At 37.3% G+C, this 15,375-nt stretch overlaps 2 protein-coding genes and 2 non-coding genes across 5 annotated transcripts in view; 1 reads left to right on the top strand and 3 right to left on the bottom strand.

Moving 5' to 3' along the window:
- Positions 1 to 7,042, top strand: part of LOC126968430 (electron transfer flavoprotein beta subunit lysine methyltransferase-like) — a 46,186-nt gene extending 39,144 nt beyond the window's left edge. For both annotated transcript variants that reach the window (XM_050813462.1, XM_050813463.1), the window contains exons 3-5: positions 3,135 to 3,265; positions 3,577 to 3,767; positions 6,885 to 7,042. In XM_050813462.1, the coding sequence (XP_050669419.1) occupies positions 3,135 to 3,265; positions 3,577 to 3,767; positions 6,885 to 7,031 (469 nt within the window). In that variant the 3' untranslated portion in view covers positions 7,032 to 7,042. The remainder of the gene's footprint in view (positions 1 to 3,134; positions 3,266 to 3,576; positions 3,768 to 6,884) is intronic.
- Positions 3,464 to 3,535, bottom strand: Trnaa-ugc (transfer RNA alanine (anticodon UGC)). Its single transcript has one exon. It is a non-coding gene; the product is annotated as a tRNA-Ala (tRNA).
- Positions 7,043 to 9,236: 2,194 nt separating the features above from the next.
- LOC126968422 (LHFPL tetraspan subfamily member 3 protein) overlaps positions 9,237 to 15,375 on the bottom strand; it is a 45,973-nt gene continuing 39,834 nt past the window's right edge. The window contains exon 4 of the mRNA XM_050813449.1: positions 9,237 to 10,061. Within this exon, the coding sequence (XP_050669406.1) occupies positions 9,874 to 10,061 (188 nt within the window). The 3' untranslated portion in view covers positions 9,237 to 9,873. The remainder of the gene's footprint in view (positions 10,062 to 15,375) is intronic.
- Positions 11,222 to 11,340, bottom strand: LOC126968530 (5S ribosomal RNA). The gene has a single exon (XR_007730235.1). It is a non-coding gene; the product is annotated as a 5S ribosomal RNA (ribosomal RNA).

Below are 15,375 nucleotides of genomic sequence, written 5' to 3'. Positions count from 1 at the left end.
GCCGTGATATCCACCTGCATTCTTTGCAGGTGTAGCAGATGATACTTATCATGACGCTTCTCTTAACGTTATAGGTCTGTTTCAAGTATACAAATTCCTTTTTAAGAAGACGAGTTAAGGCGACACTAAATGCCGGCGACCTTGAGCGATATGAGTTCACGGCTCCTATGTAACAAAGCCAATATTTTCAAAATTCTTGAGTCGAAAATTTAACATTTTAACAGGCGCAAACAGTTTAATTGCTTACAATCCTCATTATTGATTACTAATCTTAATAAAAGTACCAACACAAAAAAGTAAAATCTATAAGAACAACTTTTATGAGAGCAGTATACCAAACAAATGCATCATGCCGAGGAAAAACTTGTACTGCAAACAAATCTGGTAGTTCATAATAGCTCTGGAGTGTTAAGTTTAACTAACAGCAAGCATTAGCAACCTACAAGTAAGACTTAAGGGTATGTGTAACAGGATAAAATAGTGTTCATAGCTCCAAATGCTATATTTTCACCACAAAATATGTCTAAAAACACCTTGTTTGTGTGTTTTCTGCTTACTCTTCGCCTTAAGAAGCCGAGTTAAGTCTCGTCCGAACTCCGAATACATGAAGATTATTTGCCATCAACTGCAGAACTGTCTCGTTCTAGTTCCAATCTCTGAATTTTCTTATCATCAGGCCGGACATTTATTCTCGTTCTATTACTAACTCCTATAAAAGATGCTTCCATCTTATGTTATACCTATTCCATAATAGCTAATACATAATAGTTATAACTCATTATTACATAAACACTGACCGTTTCAACACTTTTTAAACAAAAATAAACATTTTGAGACTAAAAACAGCGTCATTACGAGAACAAAGAGCCCTTGTAGTGATTCCTGAATGGAGGATGAGGTGCGCCCACTTGAGGGGGGAAGGGTATTACCCCATCCCCCGCATGAGTCACAGTGGACCTAAGTAATAAATATTACAGCGGCCCTTTTTCTTAGAAATCCTGGCGCGTACTTATCTTTATTCAGGATTTGAGATGAGTCACGTTGAGAATAATACTCAGGTATGGATTAAGCATACAATAGGTATAGATACCTATACGTAGTTACATAAATATAATTATTGTAACTGCTTGTCATGTTAAAATTTATAAAATAAAATAAAAATATATTATAAAATACCGTCTTCAAATAATCTAACTACAAAACTCTTAAAGGACAATGACAGAAAATCTATAGAACTTTGCCCCACCTATTAAAATTCGTTTAGAAAAATGCCAAATGCAACATTTAATTGCTGTTTAATAACTGACTAGCTGATACCCCGCGACGTCGTTCGCGTTCGTATTTTTACACCTTGGGTTACATTACTGGACTTTTAATAGGGATCCCTAATTTTTTGTAAATATAATACCTATAGCCTATAACACTCGGGAATAATGTAGCTAGCCCCAACAGTGAAAAACAAACAAACAATCAAATCTTTCCTCTATATAATATTAGTATAGAAGTATATATTACCAAACAGTTTAACATACGCCTCTAAAACTTGCGGTTTGTTATTAAATCTAAGTTAAAGTTTCAAAATGATGGTTAGGACTAGTTTATCGATGATAGTGCTTCAAATAAAAATATGATTCGAATGGAAACAATCTTCGGACAATTAATTCGTCTTATGCCTCGTAATAAATGTATCCTTTACCCATATGAAGCTTTGCCAACAAAATGTTGATGATGAGGGATGAAGCGAATTACTATTAAAAAGGACACATTAGAATTAATATAGTATATGCATATAGCAGTACATACTGCCACCTAGTGTACTGTGTAATATTCATTGTTCACTACAAAAGCCATATTTAACATCGCTGTAAAAAATAATTTGTGATTGTAAGTTGTTCTATAAAGATGTTCCTTCAGTATCTCATAGATGTCGCTGCTTAAATTATATTTCTAATAGATTTTTTACTTTTTTTTTCATCAAATCGAATGATTAAAATATAATTATTAATTAGCCTTTACTTGCCGCTGATGACAAAATTGCTAGCATATTCAAAGGTACTCTGTGGACGAAAATAAATGAAAAATAACAATGGTCATAGATACTCAGTGCAATCCATTGGCAATATAATAATGTAATATGTTGCAAGTAGCTATTGTTAATTTAGGATTAAGTACGTGCTTAAGGGGACACTAAATGCCGGCGACCTTGAGCGATATGAGTTCACGGCTCCTACGTAACAAAGCCAATATTTTCAAAATTCTTGCGTCGAAAATTTAACATTTTAACAGGCGCAAACAGTTTAATTGCTTATAATCCTCATTATTGATTACTAATCTTAATAAATGTACCAACACAAAAAAGTAAAAGCTATAAGAACAACTTTTATGAGAGCAGTATACTAAACAAATGCATCTCACCGAGAAAAAACTTGTTTAATTGCATACAAATCTGGTAGTTCATAATAGCTCTGAACTATTAACTTTAACCAACAACAAGCATTAGCAACCTACAAGTAAGATTTAAGGGTATGTGTAACAGGATAAAGTAGTGTTCATAGCTCCAAATGCTATATTTTCACCACAAAACTTGTCTAAAAATTATTAAGCTTAACCGTCTGGACTGTACTGAGTACCACGCCGGACCAATTGGTGCGAGACACCCACCGAACCATCGGGTGGTTGGCCGTACCAAATCCTGTGCTTGGGTTATTAGATTCACACCGTTACGTTGGACCATTCATACTTAAAGTATTACGTATTTAAAGTTTGTATACCTAAGGTCATAAATTGATATTTTCGAATATTTCACTAAATTGTTCTGGCTATAATAACTCCTTTATGATAATAAATTTAATGATGTACCTGAGCATAAACCAAGAATATGCAATATGTTAAACAAATAGACTTTTTGCTTAAGATTGTTTCTTTTTGGACATAGAACGTTTCCCGCTTTTTATTGCAAAGCTGCCTGACATGCGGAATATTTGTATTTTGTAATGACAGTGTTGTCAATAAATTGTCAACGACAAATTAATCAACATTTTGCGTATTCTTGGTGTATTCTCAGTTGTAACTTAAAACCAAGTTTATCTGTAAGGCCGTAAATGTATTACATACTTACATAATATTGTTTACAGGTACATATTAGACAACGCCGAAGCGGTGCTTCATCGTAATGTCTTAGACATAGGTTGCGGCTGTGGAGCCGGCGCCATTGCCGCGGCTCTCAAGGAAGCAAAACTTGTTGTTGCTAACGATATTGATATCTGTAAGTACTTGCTTAAATTCGAATTGCATACAAAAAATTACGATTCAGAAGGATGCATAATTAAAATATATAAAACAAAAATTCACAAATATTTTATTCTATTATAAATTATATTTATATAGTATAATAATGAAACAAAATTACCTGAAAAGCTATAATAATACATAACTAAAATAAAAATATTATATCAACTTGATATGGAGATGCCGGGGATCGAACCCGGGGCCTTTCACATGCAAAGCGAACGCTCTACCACTGAGCTACATCCCCTTGTGATAACTCTGTTGAAATACTTTATTATACTATTTTAGACGCAGTAGAAGCGACAAGAATGAATGCCGATTTGAATAAAATAGTTAATATTCAAACTTCTACAAATAACTACATTGGAACAAAATGTGAACAATTTGATACAATACTCATTGGAGACATGTTCTATGATGAAGAATTTGGTCAATATTTGTTCAACTGGCTCAGTGAAATGACTAGACATAGGAAAACCGTGAGTATAGTCCTAATATTTTTGATTGAACTAAAATATATACTAAAACCATTCCTGAAACAATATAGGCCAGTAAAATAGCCTTTTTACTTAATTTTTCGTTTTTATTAGGTTTAACCAAACGTAAGGCGCAAACTTAGGTGCCTATTACTTTATTATATTTTTATTAGTTAAGAAAACAAGTGTACCTGCATGTTAGGTTGATTTTTAATTGGTGCAGGTCAAATGTGGACCTAAGTAAAACAAATAGTGAATTTAGGGTTTATAATAATAAGGTTTGAAAAATGTTACAAGGGATACTATTTACAACCATAGCAATAACCTAACAGCTAGTCTCGGGTACACCCGCGTCCCGCATAGTAAATCCATGGTTGATGAAATGCTAAGTACTTAGGTCGTCTCGCATAGAAACCCGACGCACGTGGCGTTCTGGAAGCTGCCTCGTGCGTTCAAACAGGAACCGCCTACAGTAATGCCTCCTTTGGACAGACCGGGACTGCTGCCGGCCCTCGATGACGAGGACAAGGCGGAGTGCCTTGCCGACACTCTCGAGAGTCAGTGCACCCCGAACGCAGCTACCGACCCAGCCCATGTTAATGAAGTAAACTGTGAAGTTGAACGTCGCATCTCTCTTAGCCCATCAGGCGAGCCAATACAACCCACCTCTAGTATAGAGGTGAAAGGAATTATTAGGGAGCTTCACTCCAAAAAGGCCCCGGGGCCCGACTCTATAAATAACAGGGTTCTTAAAATCCTGCCTCTCACTCATTAATTTATTAGTAACCGTTTTTAATATACTGCTATTACATTGCGCGTTCCCCGAACAATGGAAGGAATCCATTGTTATCGGTATTCTGGTATACGTAAAACTTGTCCCATTAGTTATAGACCCATTAGTTTAATTAACTCTTTAGGTAAACTATACGAACGTCTGATTCTCGCTCGCCTCAAATATTATATCGCGGAGCAGAACATGATACCCGACCATCAGTTTGGTTTCAGGACTGCTCACTCGTGTCCAGAACAAGCCCACCGACTCACTGAGTATATTCTCAAACGAATCCAATACCGTACAGTTACAGCGGCCGTATTTCTCGATGTCGCGAAAGCTTTCGACAAGATATGGCATAACGGCTTAATCTTTAAGTTGTATGAACTGGGTATGCCAGACAGGCTCGTGCGCATCATACGAGCCTACCTTACTGATCGAAGCTTCCGCTATCGAGTAGAAGGCACGTTATCCACGCCCCGACCCATCAAGTCGGGAGTGCCTCAGGGCTCAGTTCTGTCCCCGACCCTCTTCTCACTTTTCACGAGTGATCTCCCGAAGCCTCAGAAAGTGCAAATTGCACAATATGCGGACGACACGGCTCTTTATTATGGCGCCACTCGGGGGCGCCCCTCGACTCATATAAGAGTGCTTCAGGCCGCCGTTAATGAACTAGGAGACTGGTTCAGAAAATGGCGGATTGAAGTCAATCCCTCAAAGAGTGCAGCGGTACTCTTTGGTAATACTAATAAAATAAAATCTTTGGCCCCTATACCTATATGGGACCCCTATTCCGTGGGCCTAACATTATAAATATTTAGGTGTTACGTTTAACAGTAACATGAACTTCGCAAAACATATCAGCACGGTTTGCAATAGAGCCCGGTTTGTCCTTAGCCGCCTGTATCTACTTGTGTGCAAGCGAAGCAAACTACCGCTCAGACACAAGGTGACATTGTACAAGACCATCGTACGTCCCATTATGTCGTACGCAAGCATCGTGTTTGCCCACGCGCCGCCGAGCCACTTGCGGCGTTTCCAAGTGGTTGAGAATAGATTCACGCGCACGGCCTCCGGAGCGCCGTGGTTCGTTCGTAACGTAGATCTCCATCGCGATCTTGAGCTGCCAACCATCGCTCAACATTTCAAGGAGATATCGCGACGCTACTTTGATAAGGTGGCCGAGCACCCTAATATCTTGGTGAGGGAGGCATGTGCTTACACTCCTCTAGACCACATTCTGAACAAACAGAGGCGACCTCGACACGTACTAGTCGACCCGGACGACTATATTACGATCGCGAACGCGACACCAACACCATCACCAACACCGACACCAAACCAACCACACCGCCCTCGAAGACGTAGGCGCGGCCGTGTACATCAAACCGCAGCCACTAGTCACTTTGACGATTTCCAGCGACCACAACCTAATATAATACGCATTCACACACTTTGATAGAAGCCCGACGAGATAGTCCTCGTCCTGTAATCGTTTAACACCACTCACACTCACATCACAAATCACACACCCACAATAACACTACACACAAATAGTCACACACTTACATACACTCACACTTACTTACATACATATATCACCGCACTCGCCGGCGAGTGCGAAGTCTCTTCAAACCTAGAGTCCACTGGACTAACAGATATATTAGATCGTTAGTGATCTTCTCTCCATCCAGCCTAGTGAGCAGGCGGTCCGAGGTTCGAGTCTCCTTCCGAGACGCGCCGCGCCTGTGAGCTACATTTTCGGCCTCCAAGGCCCCCGCCCGGCTTCGCTGTAAAAGCCTTCAGGGCTATCAGCACAGAGGAGGTTTTTAGTCGGTAGGGGGTGTTTACACCCGAGCCCGACATATGGGCCCCGTTTCGGGGTCTTCAATACGTAAATGTATTTTACTCCACTCGAAAAAAAAAATCGTCCATATTCATGAACGATGAAAATCTTACAGGTACATATGAGAGTGCCAAGTGTGAGATTTATGACGCTATGATGTCTTACTCTACTTTCACTAGATGGCGCTATGATGTTTTACTCTACTTTCACTAGACGGCGCTCTTTCGACGCCATTCAAATCGTAGTTAACTTTTACGTGAATTAATAGGTAAAAAATCTCACACTTGGCTGGCACTCAGTCCAAATTCTTACATAATAATAAAATATACTCCATAGCATGGTGCCAAATTGTGGTAGGGTTACCCACAGTACCACATGACCATACCACTGAGCCATGTTTTGACAAACCCTATTTCTATGGATAACCAGATTCGTATCTTCTTACGTTTATAAATTAATTAGTATTTTATAATATTTTCAATTTATTGTTATAATAATTTAGATATTGATCGGCGACCCTGGAAGACATGGGCTGACGGATGCCAGACGCCGCCAGATGGCGCTGCTCGCCACATATCAACTAACGAATGAGACACGACGCGAGAATCACGGGTTTTCACAAACAACTGTTTGGAGGTTGAAAGAATAAAACACATTTTTATAGGCTTCTTTTAATATATACTATTTTTTTTTCATAGTGTTCTTAGTAGCAATTATTTATCTTAATTCCTGCTGGTGAACTTCAGCAATGCTCAACCCTCTACAAAATGATAAGTGACTAATATTATCATTTCACTATCGGAATGTTCCTCAACAGTATGGTTTTCAAAGAACTTATTTCCAGCTGCAAACAAACTGTGGAATAAGCAGAGAGGGATTCCTAGGGGTTCCAATAAAAAAAGGTCGATAATGACTTACCACGTTCGCGAAACCCGCTGGTTTGGATATCCTATTCGAAAAAGAAAATGGTGTGAACCTGAACCCGTAGGTATACATATTTTTATTTGGTTTTGTCCAAGTAAACTATAAGTAACTACTAATATTATAATATAGGAAAAATTAAGTGTTTGCATTGAATAAGCTCCGAAACTAAGTACTGATTTGACTACCGATTTGAAAAATTCACTCTTGGGATGCCACACTATCCCCGAGTGACGTAGGCTTTATTACACTTTCAAAGAAATTAGGGACTCTTACTAAGACTCCAATAATTTAACCCAAGGTATAAATTACCTACAACATTCTTTACATCGCTGCTAAAACTATTGGCGATGCAATAAAAATAATGAACACAATGGTCCGGCCACACATGGAGTATTGCTGTCATCTCTGATCTGGCGCACCCCAGTATCAGCTCGAACCATTTGACCGCGTGCAACGTAGAGCAGCTCGAATTGTCGGGGACCCAGTGCTCTGTGAACGGCTGGATCACTTGGCGTTGCGTAGAGATGTCGCTTCAATTTTAGTCTTCTACCGTATTTATCACGGGGAGTGTTCCGAAGAGCTGTTTAACCTGATTCCTGCCGCCGAATTCCACCTTCGCACGATACGCCACAAGTTAGGATATAATCCCCACCATCTGGATGCGTGGCGGTGTTCCACAGTGCGGTTTTCAAGGAGCTTTCTTTCACGTACTACAAAGCTGTGGAATGAACTTCCTTGTGCGGTGTTTCCGGGACGATACGACATGGAAAAGCGCGTACACCTTCCTTAAAGGCCGGCAACGCTCCTGTGATTCCTCTGGTGTTGCAAGAGATTGTGGGCGGTGGTGATCAATTAACAACAGGTGACCCGTACGCTCGTTTGTCCTCCTATTCCATAAAGAAAAATGAACTACGACTTTGAAGAACACATTATTTAGAACTCGGGCGAATCAACATGATAGGTACCTGGCTCGATGACTTTTGTGCAATGTACAAAAAAGTTTTTGTTTCCATTTCACTTTCTCGCCCGAAAACGAATAATATTTTATTATAAAAATCTTGAGCATGTATATCAAACAATTACCAGTGCTAACGCGTTTATTCCGGCACTCTTGTGCAAAAGGCGTAGACCCTGACTCGTGGAAATCAGCCCTTGTCCATCCGATCCAAAAAAAAGTAGACAGTTCGGATCCGGCAAACTACAGGCCTATTGCTATTACCTCCCTGCTCTCCAAAATCATAGAAAGCATAATAAACCGCCAGCTCTTGGTATACCTAGGTCACCAGTTGATCAATGACCGACAGTATGGCTTTCGCCATGGTAGGTCGGCAGGCGATCTTCTGGTATACCTAACACATAGATGGGCGTCGGCTATTGACAGCTAGACAGGCATTCTGAGACGCATACAACCCTTTGAGTACGGAAGTCTCACTCCGCAAAAATCAATTAAAGAAATAGGGACTCTTGAAGTCATACAATAAGGTGTAATTCAGATCGCACAGCGCTACTATCCTACATTTTTATTCACTTAGAAGTTGCATCTCTTTCTATCACGTTACTCTTACCTCTTCTGACGAAATGAGGGTTGACTTGTCAACCTACCTAGTATAAGGCCTATGCCAAATCAATTTATCATTTCAAATTTCGACGAGTAAAAAAATAAGGACTCCGTGTCACCTTACATAACAGTGAGGCACCAAAACAAGCCGGTAAACGTGTAAACACATAGCCGTCGTGCGTTGTAAAAAAGTGTATTTAAAAGAAATTGTGGATAAATGATTATTAGTATAAAGGTGCTTCACTTGCTAATATCACGGCGCGGAGTCCTTCTTTTTTTACTAGTCCGTGGTCAAGGCTAGGTTGAGGTAAGCTACTTGGGAACACAATATTCCAATGTAAGACACTGTAAAGGTAATAATAAAACAAAATATTACAAAAACATTACATTTAATATTATTCTTTCTGAAGGCACATTGTTTTCGTTGTTTTTATAAATCATTTTGTACTTATGTTACTGTCTTTATTATAATACCTAGTACAGTTTTATAATTTCATTTATTTTCAACTAATAAGTAAAATTAACTATTATGGGTGTCATTGCAATTAATGGTTATGATTTATTTCTTAATGGAAAAGAAAGTATATGTACTTAATTAAATATAAAATAAAGTTTTTAAATTGATTTAAAATGAGTTACAAATTAAAATTGAATTGAGTTTTATAAATTGAAATTCGCAGAGGTTGCTGTGTTATTTTATAAACTTGAGGCACATATTTCTAAGCAATAATTTAGACAGACATATAGGCATAGACTTAAGCTATTTTATAACTATAAACTCTTAATATATTTACATACAACAAGGGAGTTATTTACTACTTTTTCAGAATATAAAAATCTTACAATCAACCAACTTTTGTACTTTGTACCCCTATTTCATTCAAGAAAATCACATGAATTATATTTTTTATTGCCTTTTAGCGGTACAGGTACGCAGTAGCCATAATCTTTCAAAATTGACAAAATTTAATAATTAATTTACAATGTTTGTTTATTTTCTAAATTAAAGCTAATAGTTATGCATAGAGTTAGCGTACATTCCATGTTTCGAGCGCGCAGTTCGTCCCGAGTAGTGAGAGTAAGTGTCGCCATCTATCGGAGCGTGTGGATGCATAATGAGCACCGGCTGTAGCGCTAGAGACTTTCTTGAGCCCGACATAGATGTCGCGTCGGTCACATATGCGTTGTTCACTTCACCTGGAAATACATATTTTTTTTATGATTACAATGATTAATATATGTAATTAGTTAATTCTTATATCATCATCGCAATAGCAACTCCTCTCGAATACATAATTCATGCTTTAGTTTTTAAAAAAATCAGATAAATATACAGTAAGTAAACCGACTAGGCGGGTGGATAGCATTTTTTTAATGTTTGTAAAAGCGTCATCTTTCAGAAAACATTCTAACTAATGTCAAGGCATACAGCCTCCTTTCTCACCGTGTATCTAGAACAGGATATTAAAAACAACTTGAAGTACCTAGAAGGATTTATTTAGATACCTAGTGCCTACTTGTAATTATTATATTACAACAAAGACCGTATAAAGTCTATAGTCTATACGGTTAATCTATTATCAACGAGTAGGGATAGATATTGTCCAACATAAATGTTTTTTTTTTAAAAGGCCAAAATTTTTTTTTATTAATTTGTATAGCAATATAACGTTAGCTGGGTCAGCTAGTAATACTATACAACTTAACTATACAATTATAATAACTATAGATCCCTGCTGTGGGCTATAGATGATGATATTTTTTTTTGATTTTCTATCGGTACCACGTAGTTATTTATTAAAATATTGTACCTACCATAATTACGATGGTTCTACTATTCTACATAATATTTTTGTTACCTCAGAGGTACTAACTACTGGGCGGTAGTTTTAATTATCTGAATTAAGTTGTTATTATTTATTAGCCCGATAATGCTCGAAAGACACACCCTCGAAAAGATAATGACGATTTATGAGAATTAACTTTAAGTTAGGTACCTATATATGATGTTTTATACAAATTCATAAATAGACCTACTTTTTAAAACGATATAATATCTGATAATGTGTTGACAAACTGTATATTGTGCTAAATCAATAAATATATCTAACTGGTTTTACGTAGCTTCGTGAACAGTTTGGCCGGAGTGTGCCACTATAGGCCACTATCATCTGCGATGCGATCCGCATTCTGACAACATGTGACACATATGAACAGTTACCTAGGGTTGCCAACTGCAATGTTATAAAATGTTGACCTTTTTCTTATTCCGATTGAAGGTCTAGGCATCTATGGTCATGAAAAAAAAATATGAGATGTTGTGTTAGGGATAAGGTAGAAGGATGAAGCATAAAAAAAGCCAACATCACGCGGTGTTCCCAAGCGGTCACCCATCTAAGTACTGACCGCGCCCGACGTTGCTTAACTTCGGTGATCGGACGAGAACCGGTGTATTCAACGTGGTATGGACGTTGGCGACTAATGAGTCAAATTAGTTGAATATATCAAAGACCCCGTTTAAACAGAACCTCCTACGTTGCTCATTGTGTAAACATCGCCAAATTACAAATAGAATTACAAATTAATGTTTTTTTCACTAGTAACTGATTAATTAGAAATTCAATTATATATCAAGGTTACCGTGTCTCAATATGCTTTAAATCGTGTCGGCTTAGGTTATTAGTTTTTGTTGACTCTGATTTAGCTATTATGGGCATACTTACATACAAAATAGATTGAAACAGCTTGCCTTAACCCTGTCTTAATCCCAATCACCGCAATTCATGTAAGCGAAAATACTTCCTTATAAAGTAACACTAAAATACTTTACAAGTATACCAAACTTTATAAAAAAGACAAATATTGCGTTATTTAGTAGTGAAAAAAAAAATCGCGAAAAGGGCTGCCTTATAGATTACGTAAATTTGTAGTATCTGTGTAAAAATAATTTTAAAACATTGATCCATGCCAATTGCCAACGTTAACCATTCAATTAATTACCGGGTTGCATGTTTTGGTTTTCACTTTACGTATCTCTAAGAAAATTTATTGAAGTAGACGTTACTTTGCGAAAATCCATAATTATTATACAATTAACACTAAAGAAAACTTAAATGATTTAAGTTTTCTTTTTGCCTTTTATTCCGCCAATATTTGTTTTTAAAAACTTCGACACGTGTTTCGCCTCTACACGACGCATCCTCAGGACGTGTTGTCTCGCCATAATCTGGCACGAGCAGCACTAGCAGTCTCGTATTTAACACTAAAGAAAACTTAAATCATTTGTATATTTACGAATCTCTTCAAATTAAATCAGTGGGAATAATTAATAAAAAATTGTGAATTCTTGCGCGTGGCAGCCCTGACAATTGATACCATTGATACCGTACAGGGAGGGGTCAACCGGCTGCAGTAACCGGGTCACTCGCCAACCTCCTAAACGAAAGTGATCAAACGAGGTGTCTCATATCTGATAGACCTCTGCTCCACATGAATTGTTTGTATGACTGTTGAAATATTGATGCTGTGTACTTACTCTTCGAGCATGAGAGATGGTCTTATAGTCGACTGTCTTATTAAATTTTAACTATTAAATATTAACTTATAAGTAAAAGATTCAATGTCTAAAGAAGTAAATAAAAGAAAAGCCAGTGGTTGGAAAATATAATGGCCCTTAAATGAAAAAACACGAAGAGTAAAAATTTAAGCATAGGTACCTAAATATTAAAATTTAGAGTTTAGACCTTCAACACTTCCATTATGCCTTGTATAACATGTGGGTGAGAGACTTGGTCCCTAACAGATAGCCATTGAAAACAACTAGCCAAATTTCGACGTGCAATGGAGAGAAGTATGTTGGGACTGAACTTCGGATAGGATAAAAAATACAGACATCAGAAATGAGGAGATCCGCTGGACAACCCAAGTCACCGAAAGAGCCTAAATGATTGCGAAACTGAAGTGGCAGTGGGCAGGGCACATTGTTCGACGGACAGATGGCCGGTGGGGCAGAAGAGTTCTCGAATGGCGACCACGTACCGGAAGACGCAGTGTTAGTAGGCCCTCCACAAGATCGCCGGAATACGTTGGATGAGGGTAGCGCAGGACCGGAAGTCGTGGAGATCTCTGAGGGAGGCCTTTATCCAGTAGTAGACGTCTTCCGGCTGATGATGATAATGATGATGAAGAAATAAAACTAAAGTCACCGACATACGACATAATAACTCGCATTGACCACCAGAAGTGGAGCTGGACTGCACACATGCTTAGCAGATCGACAGAAAAATGGAGCAACGTAGTTACGATTTGGTAGAGATGGCACTAGAAGGCAGGCAAGGCCAAATATGAGATTGGAGGATGATAACCGCCTGACTTTAGTGCCATTTTGGACAAGAGTTGCGAGTGGTAGAGCTCAATGGAGACAGTGGGGGGAGACCTGTGCCAAACGGCACATCGAGCTAAGGGACATTCTATAAGAGGAGTATGTTTTTGGTCAGGTCTTTTAATTTAGTTTATCTTAAATTATTATATTTTAGATTAATATATCCTCGTTTCAGAAATAAAAGGCTTTTATTTATTTATTTAAGAAGTTTAAGAAAATATTTAAAAACCGGTTGTTATATCACATTCAAAAACTATTTCTATACAATTACAATTTTAGAAATGGTACGAAAGCTTTTTCCGTACCCAAAGGGTAATAAACAACAGTAATCATATTCCTAAAACTTCGCATTCAGTGGGCCGTTTCAAAAAATAAACTTATAAAATTAGTTTTTATAGTGAAGTTTTGACAGGGAATGAAGGATTATTCGAATTGCAAAATAGCCACTCCTGAAGTATGAAAATACCTATTTATACTAAATAGTACTTCTTAGGTAATATAGATATATATATTATATTCTTACATAATACGACGACCTGTATAGCCGAGTGGTTAGCGATCCTACCTACTAAGCTAGAGGTCCCGGGTTGGAATCCCGGTAGGTGAAGCATTTGATGAATATGGATGTTTGTTTCCGAGTCATGGATGTTTAAATGTATTTATGTATATATTATGTATGTTATATGAATTTATGTATGTTTAAGTAAGTATATTGTATTAAATATATCATTGTCTTGTAACCCATAACACAGGCTATATATATGCTTAACTTGGGGCAAGATAATTTGTGTAAAAAGTGTGACAATATTATTATTATTATTATAATAAGGGGACACTACGGGGTTGCCGGTAGAAGTGAAAACTTGAACATTAACTAATTAAGTAAGGGAATAATTTCGCACGAATTACTTTATTTATCAATATAAAAGTATATGCATTTATGTAGTTAACTACATAAATGCATATGTGCAATAAATGAATTTTGTATTTAAATACAAAATTCATTTATTGCACTATCGTACACAAAAATGTCATTTATATTACATAAAAAATTTAACACTTCAGAACTATTACAATTATTTTATATTAAAAAGTTTATCTCTCAGAAAAACCAACTTTCATCCATAACTTCAACGACTTACGAATTTTTGATCAGGACACGTGATGTCCTGACGCGAGTTTAAAATTTTATACCCATCCCAAGAAAAGTGCTCAACGCCGCTAAAGAAGTTTAAACTTAAAAAATTTAATGGTTGTTAGTATTTTCTTTGATTAACGCGAGTGTTACATTTAAAAAAAACACTGGGGACTCCGAACCTTGTCCCCTAAAGACGAGTTCTGAAAAGGTCACCAAATGTCGGGATGACTTAAAAGATAATAAAAATGTAACTATTACGCAAAATCTAATGTAAAATCACAATTAAAATTATACGCGTTTTAATCCTTTAAAAATTGTTTTATTTAAATTATGGTTGTTGTTAAAAGTAAGTGGAAGTGTTACTTTGAAAATGTGAAGTAAATCAACACGATTACTTTTTTCGATTTTAGAATTAGTACCAACCGTCACCATGGAAACAAAAATAATTTAAAAAGCACAAACAAAAAGTTATTAAGAGTTATTATATATTTTGTACGAATATACGAAACCTTTCGTTTGTGAATGCGTGAGTAGGTAAATTGGACATCACAATATTTTGTGTGTGAATTTGTTCGTTACGAAATACCTAATGCCTCCTCTCCACTATCGGCGATGATTGTTACTTGTATGATCGTCTCTCATCGGCAAGTTAATCGTTGATCATCGTGTAAGCATCCACACGATCGTTCGTGATCATTTATATTTTATTGAGCGGCAGCCCTCAAGACGGACGTGGAGTTTATCGCTGCTGCTACCATTAATTTATTTCAGTATACAATCATTTTGTCAATTTAGTTGAACGAAAAGTTGTGAAAAGATGAAGAAGAGAAGATGGTGGTGTTTGAGCATTGAGCTCTGTTCAAACTGAGGCGAATAACGTGCTGGACGCGGGACGGAAGTGGCTCGGGCCGATTGTGTCAGCTAACTTGTATGGACGTGTTCAAATTGACGAGAGTAGTTGCTCAAGGTGAAGCGAAACAAGATAAAACACA

Source organism: Leptidea sinapis, chromosome 15 (assembly GCF_905404315.1).
Source record: "Leptidea sinapis chromosome 15, ilLepSina1.1, whole genome shotgun sequence".
NCBI classification, from domain to species: Eukaryota; Metazoa; Arthropoda; class Insecta; order Lepidoptera; family Pieridae; genus Leptidea; species Leptidea sinapis.
Note: the sequence above shows the minus strand (reverse complement) of the source record. Positions and strands in the feature narration are given on the sequence as shown.